Source organism: Onthophagus taurus, chromosome 3 (assembly GCF_036711975.1).
Source record: "Onthophagus taurus isolate NC chromosome 3, IU_Otau_3.0, whole genome shotgun sequence".
Taxonomy (NCBI): domain Eukaryota; kingdom Metazoa; phylum Arthropoda; class Insecta; order Coleoptera; family Scarabaeidae; genus Onthophagus; species Onthophagus taurus.
This window is the reverse complement of record NC_091968.1, coordinates 227,721-243,656: the sequence shown is the minus strand read 5'-3', so window position 1 is coordinate 243,656 and position 15,936 is coordinate 227,721. Positions and strand designations below refer to the sequence as shown.

Here is a 15,936-nt window from a genome sequence, read left to right as displayed (position 1 = left end):
TAATATTTATAGAATGATAATTGCATTTTGAACTTCACAGGTACAACTAGTGCAGATGGACGAATTTTGGACCAGTCTGCAATGGACACTGTATACACAATCAAATTTTTCAATGATCTATTCGATAGTGTCAATTCCAGTCAGTTAGCGCTAAACACAAACATACCATTACGTTGTGCAGTAACGAGTAAATCGCCTCATCTGTCTTTTTGGCAAAATGCTAAAAAAATGTTGTCTACCATGAAATTTGTAGATAAGAAAGGCAGCAGATCAACACCACCATCCATCAAGAACTGGATTGTTACGTTAAATAGTTTGGAGGGCATTTTCAAATATCTGCAAGAAAAATATGGTATATCCAGTTTAAAAACACGATTATTAAACCAAGATCCAATAGAAAATTTCTTTGGACAAATGAGACAACATAGTGGAAGAAACGTCAATCCGGCCCCAGTTAATTTTATTGGAAATTTTAAAACTTTGTTAATTAATAATTTCGTTAGTACTCATTCACTGGGTGCCAATTGTGAAAATGAAGATGGAACAAAATTATTAAATAATGTAAATCAGTTCCTTTCATTTGACGTAGGAGAAGAAGAGTGTACTCCTCAATCAATACAAATTTCTTCATTTCCAACAGTAACATATATGCCATATGTCGACAAAATTGCAGTAGGCTATATTAGTGGCTTTCTTGCCAAAAAAATTGTCTCTTTTTACAAATGTGAAATTTGTAAACAGAACATTTTAACAACTAACAAAATTCAAGAGTGGCATGATTTGGTGTCAGAAAAAGATTTCGCATCCTTGGCTCCTAAACTAATGTATTGCACAAAAAATTTTATTCGAGGGTTATATACTTCATATAATATTATTATACATGTACTACCTAATGTATGTTTCAAAAAAGGTTTTTTTACGCATTGTATAATTATTTAAAAAATGAAGTGAACTTTAATTTCACAGTTTGTGAACATACAGAAGAAGTTGTGAACAACATTTTAAAAGAATTTTTAATTTTTTGTATTTTTAATTGGACGACCGGTATAAACAGAATTCGTAATGGCAAAGATATCCGCGCCAAATATCGTAATGATCCTATTTGTAATCAGGCTCATAAGTTACAACAAAAACGCAGATCATAAAAAGGTGCTTATTGTATATATTTTTATGTATTTAAATAATATTTTTTTTACTTACTATGGTGTATTATTTTTTAACTTTACTTATGAGTATACCTTAATATGTTCCAACACCTCCAGTATTAATTGAATACATTTAATATATATCCCGATAAACTTTAAATTAATACTACTTTCTTATTAAAATAAAATTTCAGTACAAACCCGTTAAATACATTAAAATAAGTCGAATTAATAAATAATAGAAAAGAAAATGTTAATTTATGTTATTCACAAAAGGTAATTCATATAATCTTTTCATTTTTTATTGCATTTGAACTTATAAAACATATGCACTTAGAAAAATGCTGTGAAATTTATAGCTATATCACTGTAAAATTAAAATCTATTGTACAGGATGGTTCAAATTCGATGTCCGAATAGGCTAACTCGGAAACTATAAGAGTTAGAAAAAAAGTAGCTTACATGTCATGAACTGCTAATGCCGAAAACCTCATAGCGCTATCGTCTTTTGTTTTTCCGCTAGAGGCTAAAATTGAAAATATCGTAAAACCAGCAAGCGCAATTATCTTGGTTATTATTATAGTTGGAGTATTATAACTAAGACATTATATGGACACTTTTTTACAGAGAATTTGATGACGTAGTCAAAAAAATTTTTTTGGTTTTAGATTTTGAGATATTATCACAATGTTCGTTTTTTTAAATGGAAACAACCACTGATTATTCGCTTATTAAATTCGTTATTTTTTTCTGATTACAAAAATATAGGGTTCGAAAGGTCTATTTCTTATTGTTTTAGAATAAAGCTAAAAATTTACTTTTCTTTTAGTGTCTTCCAAAAAATTAAATTTACAGTTTCCTGTAAATTACGGTACTATAATTAAAAATGAAAAAAAAAACATATTTCTGATATTTGAAACAAATATATTTGTTGAACTATTTAATTTATATATGTAATTATGCAAAAGTTGAAATAGATTGCATTATTTCACATTTTTTATTAATATTTAATATTATTCTTAAATGACTTAATAAATTATTGATAGATGGCGCCATATGTTTTTATTTAATTCAAATAAACAGCAACATTTGTATTCAAAAATTTTCTGAAGTGTCACTTTAAAAATCCTGTTTTTTAAGATGGATTACGAAAATTACGAAAAGTTTAACATATTAGAATGTTACATATTAGAAAATAAAGTAAATTTTATATAAATTTTTAGTAGAATAATTTTTAGTTATAATACCGTAATTTACAGGAAACTGTAAATTTAATTTCGTCGACGACACTAGATGGAAATTTTATAAAAAAAGTTTATTTTTAGCTTTATTCTAAAACAATCAGAAATAGACCTATCTAACCCCATATTTTTGTAATCAGAAAAAAATAAAGAATTTAATAAACGAATAATCAGTGGTTGTTTCCATTTAAAAAAATGAAAATTGTCATGATATCTCAAAATCTAAAACCGAAAAAATTTTTTTGTTTACATCATCAAATTCTCTGTAAAAACGTGTCCATATAATGTCTTAGTTATAATACTCCACCTAGAATAATAACGAAGATAATTGCACTTGCTGGTTTTACGATATTTTCAATTTTGGCCTCTAGGGGAAAAACAAAAGACGATAGCGCTATGAGGTTTTCGGCATTAGCAGTTTCTCGAAAAACGAGATCATGACATGGAAGCTACTTTTTTTCTAACTCTTATAGTTTCCGAGTTAGCCTAGACCACCCTGTACTTATATTTTACTATGGTTTTTAAACAAATAATTATAAGTACAATACATTCATTACAGTTTTACAGTGATATAACTAAATTTTACAGCATTTTTCTCAGTGTACATTAAAAAATAATAGTACATGTAATTTAAAAAAAGCGCTGCATATATAATTAATTGATTAGTTAGGGGACACGTGCCCATAGATGGCGCTAAAAACGCTGAGCCAGCAGTTTGTTAATAGTTACACATCTATTGTAGTTATCTATGCTGTGGTATATACAGCATGTTTACTCAACGGACCTTGATTTTATCAATGGTTTTATAAAAATTGAGTTATGTAACTGTCACACTCAAAAAACTGTCAAAAACCTGACCTTGGCATCGATGAACGTATACGACTTCGTCTGGTTACGATCAATAGAAATAGTGATTTCACCTGGTTAAGCGAGGTCGCTTGCGGCCGAGGCTCTATGTTTAATGCCGTGTGAACCCAAAAATTTTAAACACATCTCAAATTAACAACTGGCGAGTCTCCTAGGAGGGGTTTATGTCTCTACGTCTCTCAATTTTCAAATTTTCGAATATTTCTCTACAATGATGCATCTGAGGGCAAAACTGTTAGAGAGCAATGTGTAGAGGGTAAAATTTGCTGCAACTTTTGTTCTAAAAGTTTTTCTGTATCATGCCCGGAATACCGTTTCTTTCCATTATCCAAGTGTGAAAGTACGAATTCTTATAGTACGTATCTCCGGACACTGCAAGTCACGTAAGCACATGTTCTACATGAAGCTGGCAAATACATCCCTCTGTAGATGGTGTGAAATGGGAGACGAGACGGTAAGTCCCAAGTTTCGGATATAAAGAACATACAACATACCCTTCTATTCTATATTAACGTTCATCAAAACATTGGGCTGGTTTTCTGACCCCTGAATGAACTGTAAAATGTGGGGATGTATTGGGGCCTAAGCACTGTGAGGGAATTCACCTCCACGTGAAACTACATACAGGGTGTCCCGTTAAGCGTACGGAGCGGCTGTATCTCAATAACGGTAAGGCCTAGAGGTTTGGGAAAAAAATCCTTATAAGCAAAGTGGGCAAGAGAAATAGCTGGAAATTATTTTGAAGTTCGTAATTCGACCGCTAGGGGGCGTAACTGCCATAGAGAAACATAAAATTCCCGCTATCTCAAAAAGTTAGACGATGAGCTATAACGTTGACAACATCATTTAGTAGCTTGGATAATACCGCATCGCTTTCGTTTTGCGATATTTCTCATATCTCTCATAATAAGGGAGGGGGAGGCCAATGCATTTTCAAATGTTTACATTTTAATATCTCCTGGACCATTCAACCGATTTGAATATTTTTGGTCTTGTTTGAAAGAGCATTTCATGCTCTTTTAAACGATATTTTCAGTAAGCCCGCTTGGTTTAAAACAAATAAGCTAGAGGGCGTTATCTGCAGCGGTTACATATTTTTGTGATTTTTGAAAAAAAGTTAAATGGAACGGTACTATTTACTTCACAAACCGTTAATCACCATAAAATTTGCTAAATATTAGTGAAAACCGCATCTCGATATCTCCATCCATTCTCGAATTATAAAAGAAAATGTTAAAAATTCGTATATCTTAATCGGATCAAGTTACCTTAGGAAACAAATAAGAGAGAACAAAAATTTTATTATCTAGAACCTTCCTTCACACTTTATCCAAGCTTAGAACTGCTTCAAAACTATTTTTGAGGCGTGTTGAAAAGCCAACGGATCAATGAAACATCAACAATGATAATAAAACAAAATAAACCAAAACACTTAGAATAACTTAAATTTTTGGCAAAAATAACTCATTAATGTGCGAAATGCCTTCCATAAACCTCGATGCATTTATTTAATCTAGTTTCGACGAAAAAAAAGTGCTGCTTAAGTCTCGGCCCTGGACACGTTTCTACTGGTATTTAGTGTTTTGTCATATTTTCCCTGGTTATTAGTTTTTCTTGAAAAGTCAGGTCGTTTAGTCTACCCAATAGATAAAGGGGTGAAAGCAATGTGGGTTTTGCTCGAACCAAGAATGCATATTATGCAAGTTTACATCAGCTTGTGGACAGATGCTTCATGCATCCATAGCATTCCCCAAATTCGCCCAAATCATATTTAAAAGTCAATGGTAATAGTTCAGTCTGTTAGCATAATCGGTATCAGTTAAGGCCTGATGTAAAACAACGTGGTGGAGATATTATTCTCTTGAGAACTCTTGTGGACAATTGTTTTCGGAGTTCCCAGATTATGTGGGATCACATTGCGCACCAATGTGATTTACGAATTCATAGAGATGTCTGAATGGGTTACACGTTGCCAGTTTTCCGTAATTGCTAAGTCAATCTTAAAAACACTTCTAGAGAAAAATGTCTTTCTTTGTCGTAATTGCATTGCACATTTTTGCCATGCAGTTGCATCGTATTCGAAACATTGAAAATAAATCATCATACGCTCTATCATACGCTTCTGCGTTAGTAAATGACATGTTTACAGTTACCATGGTTATGTGATTTGTTTTTCTCGATGAGGTAACTGGATCCGATTGATGGCACTCGAGTTTTTAACATTTTCTTCTATAACTCAAGAACGGGTGGCGATATCGAGATACGGTTTTCACTAAATAGTATCGTTCCATTTAACTTTTCTTCAAAAATCACAAAAATATGTAATCGCTGCAGATAACGTCCTCTAGCTCATTTGTTTTAAAGCAGACGGTCTTACTGAAAATATCTTTTAAAAGAGCATAAAATGCTCTTTCAAACAACACCGAAAATATTCAAATCGGTTGAATGGTCTAGGAGATATTAAAATGTAAACATATGAAAACGCATTGGCCTCCCCCTCCCTTATTATGACAGATATGAGAAATATCGCAAAACAAAAGCGATGCGGTATTATCCAAGCTATTAAATGATGTTGTCAAAGTTATAGCTCATCGTTTAAGTTTCTGAGATAGCGGAAACTTTATGTTTCTCAATAGCAGTTACGCCCCCTAGCGGTCGAATTACGAACTTCAAAATAATTTCCAGCTATTTCTCTTGGTCACTTTGCTTATAAGGATTTTTTTCCCAAACCTCTAGGCCTTACCGTTCTAGAGATACAGCCGCTCCGTACGCTTAACGGGACACCTGTACATACAACGTCAAAAATGTCTCTAACATTTTCTAACTCATATCTACGTTCTAAAAGTATTAGAACATCTTAAGACTGTAATTAACACAATGTAATTAACATAATAGATATAATTGTGAAAAAGAAACTGTGTCCCAATGAGAATTTAAACTATACACGTTTTTAGGAGCCGGAATTCCCCATTAATGTTCCCTATCTTGCATTATCATTTCTTCGCAGTGGATGATACTATTTTTGTATTTTTACCCGACATAACAAAATGAAAATATGGAGTCAATTTTAATTAATTTATTAAAATTATTATATTTATAAGCTTTTTTACTACATTTATTACACTTAAAATCTACGTTTAACGATCACTTCTTCTGTAACACTACGTTTTGGACAACTTACGAAATCCTTTTTATTATTACTGCACTGAAGAAGTGTTAACTGAAGTTTCGGAATTAATTTCTTCATCAATAAATATAGCTTTTATGATATAGTCTAAATCAACAGTTTCAGTTAAATTTCCAAATTTTGTTTCTACACCTTTCTCTATACCGTCATCTTGTTCAGGAGTCCCGTAGAAAATTAATTTAATCATATCCTCTATGGTGTGAGTGTCAGTTACATTTCCAGAAGCGTTTTTTGAGGATAAATCAGATTTTATTTCATTATAATCGACGCCAGCACTTTCCAAAGGATCAATGATTCTAACGAAAAGTACTGTTAGAAGAATTAATGAAATAAACAGCATCAGGATCTATTTTTAGCTATGTGGGATATGAAATATTAAGATAAATTTTGGTTTTAATTTACATAACTTACATTAAAATCTTTTATATATATAATTTATTGAAACTTCTTTAGACGATGAAAATTAACTGTAAAAATTTATGATTTAATCGTCAACAAATAAATGTATGTGTTCGAAGAAAAGGTATATAACTTACCACAAAAGATCTTGAATTAAACACAATCTAATAATACGTTTATTTAAAAATGAAATCGTTCTTAAATAAAGATTGTTTTCACTCTTTCTATTAAAATATATACGACTTTGAACCGTCTAACAAAGTATGTAAGTAGAGATCTATTTTTGCATTAAATGTAGAGGGGAGTAAATAAAATGCAATCTATGACGACTTGTTGTTGGATTATGTGAAACGTTCACCTTTAAAATGATGTATGCAAAGACATGTTGAGTTGGATAAGAAAAACTTTTAGCAAAAAAATCTTTTAGCAGAATATGTTATAATGTTAATTTTTGAACAAAACAAGTTTATAAACGAAAAACATTTAAATAAATCAGATTATTTTATAATACACGTTCTTTGTCCAAAGCAATGTTTATAAATCTTCCGTTTAATTCGATTCGTTCCTTTTAAAACCGGTCCACCTTCAATTCACAACGTGTTTTTCTACAAAACAGTTCTCGTTCGCGAAGGAAATAAAATCATCGAGAAACAAACTAGTAGTTAGAAATAAACAAGAAGAGAAAACGACGCCATCAACAACAACGGGTTCTTCTTAACGACCGCAAACCAACTTTATATTAAGATATTGATCCCACGGATCGAGCTCAGTTAGCATTCGAATCTTCCGTACGAATTATCATTATTTTCAAATAAAAAATGAGTAAAATAACCTACTTCATTTTCGTGCTATTAAGTATAACGGTTTCAACCACGGTTTCGCAATGTAACAATGAAACAATAATGAACAATATTCAATCGATTTTTGGTAATTTGGTAAGTCCACCAACAATACCAAATTTACAGAACTTAAGTTCAACTCCAATTCCTATCAATGATACTGAGTATAAGGTTGAGAATAAGACTTATATTTATACAACTCGACCAACACAAACGGTTGCTCCAACAAGTGCTTGCGAATGTATTCCTTATTATTTGTGTAAAGAAAACGGAACTTTAAATATGGATGGAGAAGGACTTTTTACGATAAGGTAAGCTTTCTTCGATTCCTTCTTCATAACTTAATCACACTTTTTTAAGGATTGATGATGAAGATGACAAAACGGAATGTCCACATTATTTGCTGCAGTGTTGCCCAAAAACAAATATATCATCAACTGTAATTCTACCAAAACCACTTCCAAAACGAAAAGGTTGCGGGTATCGTCGTCCAAAGGGTATAGCAATAAACGTAGATCCACACAGAAATCAAGCAAAGTACGGTGAACTCCCTTGGATGATAGCTGTTTTTACACAAGATTTAGCGGGTGATAACAAAACCGAAAATTATAAATGCGGTGGAGCTTTAATCCATCCAAAAGCCGTTTTAACAGCCGCTCATTGCATCGAAAATGATTTACACTACATCATCAGAGCCGGAGAATGGGACACTAAAACTAACTTGGAAATTTATCCCCACGAAAATGTTGCGGTTAAAGAGAAGATAATCCACGAACATTTCTATTACGGCGGTCTGCACAACGACGTGGCAATTCTTATTTTAGAACGAGAGATTCCTTATAAAGATCACATCGATGTCATCTGTTTACCCCCGCAAGATTTCGTCCCGGACGATAATTCCGGGTGTATAGCAAGTGGTTGGGGTAAAAAAAATTTCGAAAAACACGAACAATATCAAACTATACTAAAAAAAATAAATTTGCCGTTTGTGGAAAGAAATCGCTGTCAGGATTGGTTAAGAACGACACGATTGGGGCCTTATTTTATGTTGGATAAGAGTTTGGTGTGTGCTGGTGGACGGAAAGGGGAGGATACTTGCGAAGGAGATGGGGGAAGTCCGCTGGTTTGTCCGATTCCGGGTCAGCTAGATATATATTATCAGATTGGGATGGTTGCGTGGGGGATTGATTGTGGAAATGAAGTTCCCGCTGCTTATGTAAATGTTGCGCTTTTTAGAAATTGGATTGATGATGTTATGAAAAAGAATAATTTGGATTGGATGGCGTATGAGCATTTGCCGATATCAGTTAGGATTGACGATTAACTCTAATATTATGTTTAATAATAATTAATTAATAATATAATTATTAATGGGTAAAATAGCTTTCTTTGTTATCATTTACTTTATTTATGATTCATAGTTTATATCGCTTACAAATAAATATATGATTTATTTTTGTAACTATATACATATAAGTGTATTTTTATATATTTATTTTAATTTACTTCGAAGTTGTCTAAAAAATCGTTAAAATTGATTTTTTATGAAAAAACCTGTTTTTAAAAATCTTCTTGCTCATACAATTCGAGGTTAACAATTTTCGAAAAAATCGTACGAGAAATTTATGAGTAATTAATTTGCGATAAAGAAAGTGTTGATTTTCGAATGGTGGAACCTGTTTTTGAAGACTTCGTTTTGTTGATGTGGTAAAAACTTTGTGAACTAAAAATTTTTCTAAGCGTTATTTTATTAAAGTCTGTATACTGCATTATTATTTAATGGCGTCATCTGTTGGGCAAATCATCATATATATAAAATGTATTTAATAGAATTTTAGTAATCTTCTTTTACTTTACATCAATATTACATACTTCTACTAACAGATGGCACTACACCAGATCATATTAAATTAAAAATATATATATTTTCACCTTGAAATCGAAACAAACAACTAAATCCTTTGTGTTTGTTTAAATCATAACAAAAAAATTACGTACAGCGCGAATTTAAAATTTAAATAATTCATTAATTTATTCTTTAAATACGCTTATTTGGGATCAACCCGAAACTTTATTTACCCTTTTATTTTTTAACTCGCATTTTGTCAACTTTTTTTTCGTTCATTTTTTATGATTTATATCCTTTTTAATCATATTTTTTTTCGCTCGGTCCCATCGCATCCAATCTAAAAATCGTTACAACAAAGTGTAACGGCCGGTTTATTTTGATTTTCTTAGAGTGAGGCTTTTGGCCCCCGGCCAAATACCTCGTTCTTTACATGTACCCGACGAACTCGATCCATCTCACTTTTTTTTTCTCCGTTAATTCACCATCTTCATTTCATTCCTCTTCAATTTAATATATCTACTATATATAATTTTAATATACATAATTAATTAATTATTATTATATATTTATTAAAATTCCTTATTTAAAGAAAAATTACTATTTCCCCTTCCCCTTTAGTTATTGCCTTTTTTACTTGTTCATTTGGTATCTTTACATTTTTTCTTTCGATTCCGCGTTTAACGTATTTTCCCCCACCACAACAACAACACTATCCTCCACCACTTTTCTCCTGGCGAGTCTTCTCGAAGTATGCCGAAACGAAGACGACAGCACCACCGAGTTCTCTCAGTTTACATCGTGACGTCACTTAATTAGTGTAAATACAAAGTTGACTGACGTTGTATGTGTACGAGTGTGTGTCTGTGTGCATTCGGTTTTTGGCGAGTAGTTCTCTCTCTCTCTCTTTTCTTAACATCAAGAGTTGGCGGAGAGATGATGTTTATAATATAGTTATTTTGTGCGGTAATTAATCTAAAAGACCAACGGATGGATTTTGGGATTCAGGTAAATATATGTATTTTTAATACACAATTTATGTTAACGTTAAATTTTAATGTATTCATGAAAAACAATATAATTTATTAACGGTAAATTATTTTTTTTAAATTATTTTATATTCCGAGGTTACATAAAAAAAGATATAAATCGTTTTAAAAGGATTTTGATGTGGAAATAAGATTCTAAAAAGCGAGAAAGAAAGCGTTAGAGTAAAGGATGAAAACCGAACAAAAAAATTTTAAGTGAGATGGAGAACATGTCGGGGATCTAAAAAGATTTAATTAAATTAAAAAAAAATTAATTAATTTTTTCTAAATTTCCTCAAGGGGAATAGTTTTGACATTATTTATTTAATTTTTTAATTAAAAAAAATTATATTGTAGCAATCTCGTTTATTTATTGAAATATTGATTTGAGAGGGTGGGGGAAAGCTGGAGGTCACGTGATTCGATTTAATAACAATTTCGGGTCGAAACGGAAGAGGGAATTTAGTAAGAGAGAGAGAAAGAGAAGGATAAAATAATAGGTGGTTATTATCGTTGTTATTATTATTGTTTTATTATCTTGACGTTTTCACTCTTGTGGTTTCATAATGATTTTTAATTATAAATTCTATTTATTTTCTCTTTTTAATATATTTATAAATTATATATATATAATATATATTATAACATATATTATAATATATGTATATTATTAATAAATAAATAAATTATAGAGTTAAAATGATGACGGTTCGTGTAAAATTTTTTGGTCTAAACCCATAAGTGGCTAAAATATGGGCTTTCAAAGTTAAGAAATTTTTAAACATTTTCTTAAATATTTTCAATATGGTTTATCTTAGAAAGATAACATTTGATAAACAGTGCAATTTTATCATGAAAAATCTTTTAAAATCACTTTTGAAAATATGCAACCACGGGATTAATGCTATACAGGGTGTTCACAAAGGTTATTTTCTTAAAACTTTTTATTATGTCATAAACCCTTAAATTTTACAACTGATTCTGAAAGCCTATTTCATTTTAAAATTATTTTCACTCTTAGTTATTTTTGTTTAGACGCATCGTTTTCGAGTTATTCGCAAAAAGATACAACCTCGATTATAAAATGTTTTCATTAATCGTAGGTGCCTATGAGAACAAATTGTACCTGGAGCAGTAAAGCAACTGAATCATTAATTTCATTAATGTCATAATTTTAAAATGAAATAAGCCTTTATAAAAAAGTTTTAAAAAAATAACCTTTGTGAACACCTGTATAGCATTGATTGTGAAAAGTGATTTTAAACGATTTTTCGTCATAAAATAAGACAAACCCTTTGATTATATATAATATGGATTGAGCCAACGAGAGAGATAGCTTGCGCAAGGTGATCGAACCGAGATAGACATAGAAGCGTACTGACATATAATGGGCGTGCGTTAATTTATAAGATAAAAAACTATCAATTAGAAGTAACATTTATAATACTTACAGGTGATGTGAAACTGTATTATCGCGAACTTTGCACACGAAACAATACATTTTTAAACATAACGGTGTGACTGGCTGTGACACAACAAAACGATAAACGTCAAATGGAAGAGGTTTGACACTTTTGTGCGCATGCGCCCGTCTGTTTAGTACCGTTTTATGTCTATCTTTGTTACACTTTCACATTATCGCTTTCCATCTGCGTCTATTCACCTTGAGCCACATTTTTGTTAATAGATATATTCAGTTAGCTCAATCCATATTATATACAGGGTGTCTCAGAGAGACCGGTCATTAGACGTTTCTGGGGTTCTTGCGAAAATAAAAATTTAAGAATTCAGACTTAAGTATTATCAATTACGATCTCTTCGTCTAAAATATTTTCAGATTTCTTGTACTTCCTGTTATACCGGAAGTCGCCACCAACTTTATTTTTTTAAATGGAACATCCGGTATATTTTTACATATTTGGATTTGTCTGTTTTCAAGGTTTATAAATAACTTTACTTTTTGCAATTTGATTCGGCCATTCTCGAGTTATTCGATTTTTTCTAGAAAAATCTGCTCCAGCAGACATTTGTTCAAAAAATCAGAGAACACTCGATTTTTGGGATATCAATTTAGGATTGAGAACATGCTTAAGCAACATGATGGAGTATGTTTTGGTGCCGAGAACTGCTGTCTAGAACGTTTGGTCACTTTACTATGGCACGTTAACTTTTCAAAATTTGGAAGTACCATAACTTCATTTTTTTAAATGGCACCTCCCATATTTTATTTCTTAGTCGTCTTCGGTGTCTCATTCTACATCTTTTATATCCCATATGTCCCATACCTAATATTAATAGTTTAGAAGATAATTAGGGTTTTTTGAAAAATGCACACATATCATATGGATATTTAGACTAGTGTGCCATGAAAAACAAGCCTTCTCAATGAGTTCTTGTCAAAGACTCACTTGTTTACGTCACTTGATGCATGTGAGCTAATAATTATCTGTTATGTCCTTTAATATTAGTACTGAAAACGAGTAAAAATCGATAACAATAACGAAAGTAATATTTACACAAATTAAGAAATTCTTAATTAATTTATTTTTTATGCATGAAAAGCGCGACAAAGTTCATAGTATGATTCCCAGATCTTCTTTGGCAGCTCGAATTGAGGTGTTGGGACTGGGCTCGAAATAAGCCAAGGTATTCACCTCTTCCGTTGCATTATCTACTACATTTTTTGGTCAGTTTAACACGTGATTAATTCGTTCAAAATGCAAAAAATTTGCTTCTATTCTTCTAAATTTACCTTTTGTCATCGGAGATAAATGTGGATAATTTTCATTAAACATTCTGCAAGTTCTACTAAAAACTTTGTCGCACTTTTCGTGAACAAAAAATAAATGATGGATTTCTTCATTTGTATAAACATTATTTACGTTATTAATATCCATTTTAACTGGTTTTAGACTCACAAGCATCAAACAACGTAAATCAGACTTTGACCTTTATCAATAAGTCATTATACATTTGTTTTCCATGGCACACTAGGGTAATATCGATATATGTGAGCATTTTTCAAAAAACCCTAATTATTTCTCAAACTATTAATGTTAGGCATAGGACATATTGAATATAAAAGATGTAAAATAAGACGCCAAAGACGACTAAGTAATAAAATATGGGGGGTGCCATTTAAAAAAATGAAGTTATAGTGCTTCCAAATTTCGAAAAGTTAACGTGTCATAGTAAAGTGACCAAACGATCTAGACAGCCGTTTTCGGCACCAAAACATACTCCATCATGTTGTTTAAGCATGTTCTGAATCCTAAATTGATATCTTAAAAATTGAGTGTTCTATGATTTTTTGAACAAATGTCCGCTGGAGCAAATTTTTCTAGAAAAATTCGAATAACTCGAGAATTGCTGGTTCACATTGCAAAAAGTAAAGTTATTTATAAACCTTCAAAACAGACAAATCCAAATGTGTAAAAATATACAGGGTGTTCCATTTAAAAAAATAAAGTAGGTGGCGACTTCCGGTATAACCGGAAGTGCTAGAAATCTGAAAATATTTTAGATGAAGAGAACGTAATTGATGATACTTAAGTCTGCATTCTCAAATTTTTTGTTTGGCCAGAACCCCAGAAACGTCTAATGACCGGTCTCGCTGAGACACCCTGTATAATCAAAGGTTTAGACTAAAAATTTTGCCACGACTTACAGGAACACCTGTATATATAAGTTATTGTTTTGAATTTTCAAATTTTATTTTACATATATTTTTTTAATTTGATTAAAAAAAATATATAAATTAAAATTATATACTTAAAAACTTTTTTTTTTCTAAAATATTTTTTTTAATTTAAATTCTTTAATAGCTAGTAACTATATAGATTCCACGAAACGAAATCTCCGTTCGGCTGTATTTTATTTATAGATTTTAACGCATGCGCCCATTTTCTCTTTCTCACTCTTCTTCTCTTCATTTTCCATCCTTTCTTCTCGCCTTCCATTCCTCGCATTCTCTCTCTCTTTATTTCTCGTTCTCGCGTTTTCCAACACAAATTAAATGGGATCGAGCGTGTGTGTGTGTGTTTATTAAAATAAAAACACGCCGCCGGCGACAGCGGCGACTCGAGCGAGATGAAAAAAAACCTTTCTTAGCTTCCACTTTGACATTTATAATAATTGTAACAACCTTATTTTAATACATAATTTTTTTAATGATTATTTATAATTTCCGTTTGAAATCGCATTTTTTTTTCGTTTTAAATTTGAAAAATATTGGAGATTTATTTTTTTTAAAAAGGACGTTCGAAAATGAGTTTTTTTAATCTTTTAAGCGATAATAAATAATAAAATACGGTCTCGGAATAAAACCGAGAACGTTTAATTTCCTTTTGTGACCTCATTTTCGCTCGAATAATCCCGCAAAGTGTTGGTTTTTTATTATTCTTTGAAACGTTGAATTATTAAATGTGTTCAATTATTAATTGTGATGAATTAGTTAAAACGCTATTTTTAGGAAATCTTAAAAAATTTTTTTGTTTAATTCATTTTTAATTTAATTCTTAAATTATTAAATACTCACTTCAAGTTAAAATCCGAATACATTCACAAAAGTAACCTTGACGATTTCAAATCTCCGCCAGCAAAAAGCACCGAGAAAATTAATCAAAAAAATTTATCGTAAACATCCGAAATTTCCTTTTATATATTAAAATCAAAATTTAATTTAATTTTGTTAAACATAATTTATGTTTTTAATCGATTTTTTAATAACTTTCTCATCGTAATACGTTATTTTATTTTTTAATTACCCCGATAATAACCGGTTATTATTTTCTTATGCGGTTTTAGTAAATAATTTTATCACGATTAATTATTTCAAGAGACCTCGAACAATAATTTGAAATTATCTTTAAATAATTCCAACCTAATTTCAAACTTATCGGATTAACACATATTTCAAATTCTTAGATAAATCTCAGTATCAGAGTCGTAAATTTATGTTTAAATTTGTTAATGTTATTGCATCATTGTGTTTCTTATAATCGTTTGTGATAACTCGTGCAAAAAAGTGAAAAATATAAAAATTTATCTTAAATATAAGCATAAAAATCGAAATATTGGATAAAAATAAAACACTATCTTTATTTTTGTGATTTAAAGCATACGTCAAATTTAAGCTAAATCTTTGTAGTTTATGATGATATAGAGAAACAAGTGTTATAATTTTTTTGAAAAAATTTATTAAAATATTCAATACAACTAAATATGTACTCGTACTTAAATTGCAATAACATGTAAGAATTTCAAAAAATCACTGTTTTTAGTTTAGGAATGATATACATAAATATACAGGGTGGCCCAATAAGCGTGCAAAGTACTGTATCTCGGAAACCAATCATTGTCGACACTTGTAGTAAAAAATTTAA

The 15,936-nt window shown here is 30.8% G+C and overlaps 2 protein-coding genes and 1 long non-coding RNA gene across 4 annotated transcripts in view; 2 read left to right on the top strand and 1 right to left on the bottom strand.

Annotated features, from left to right (window-relative positions):
* Positions 1 to 6,314: 6,314 nt before the first annotated feature.
* Positions 6,315 to 7,298, bottom strand: LOC111429064 (uncharacterized). The gene is made up of 3 exons (XR_002708149.2): positions 6,977 to 7,298; positions 6,852 to 6,907; positions 6,315 to 6,796 (listed from the first exon to the last, which is right to left on the bottom strand). It is a non-coding gene; the product is annotated as an uncharacterized lncRNA (long non-coding RNA).
* A 243-nt stretch (positions 7,299 to 7,541) lies between these two features.
* On the top strand, positions 7,542 to 9,145 carry LOC111429059 (phenoloxidase-activating factor 2-like). Its single transcript, XM_023064845.2, has 2 exons — positions 7,542 to 7,989; positions 8,039 to 9,145. The coding sequence occupies exons 1-2, from the start codon at positions 7,658 to 7,660 to the stop codon at positions 9,000 to 9,002; spliced, it is 1,296 nt and encodes a 431-aa protein (XP_022920613.2). The 5' UTR covers positions 7,542 to 7,657; the 3' UTR covers positions 9,003 to 9,145.
* A 1,175-nt stretch (positions 9,146 to 10,320) lies between these two features.
* Positions 10,321 to 15,936, top strand: part of LOC111429048 (uncharacterized) — a 54,972-nt gene continuing 49,356 nt past the window's right edge. For both annotated transcript variants that reach the window (XM_023064835.2, XM_023064834.2), the window contains exon 1: positions 10,321 to 10,532. In XM_023064835.2, coding sequence (XP_022920603.2) covers positions 10,515 to 10,532 — 18 coding nt within the window. In that variant the 5' untranslated portion in view covers positions 10,321 to 10,514. The remainder of the gene's footprint in view (positions 10,533 to 15,936) is intronic.

Excerpts from the sequence above, each read along its gene's own strand:
- LOC111429059 (XM_023064845.2), top strand. The coding sequence starts at position 7,658 with ATGAGTAAAATAACCTACTTCATTTTCGTGCTATTAAGTATAACGGTT. Across the intron at positions 7,990-8,038 it reads GAAGGACTTTTTACGATAAG|GATTGATGATGAAGATGACA; the intron begins GTAAGCTTTCTT and ends CACTTTTTTAAG.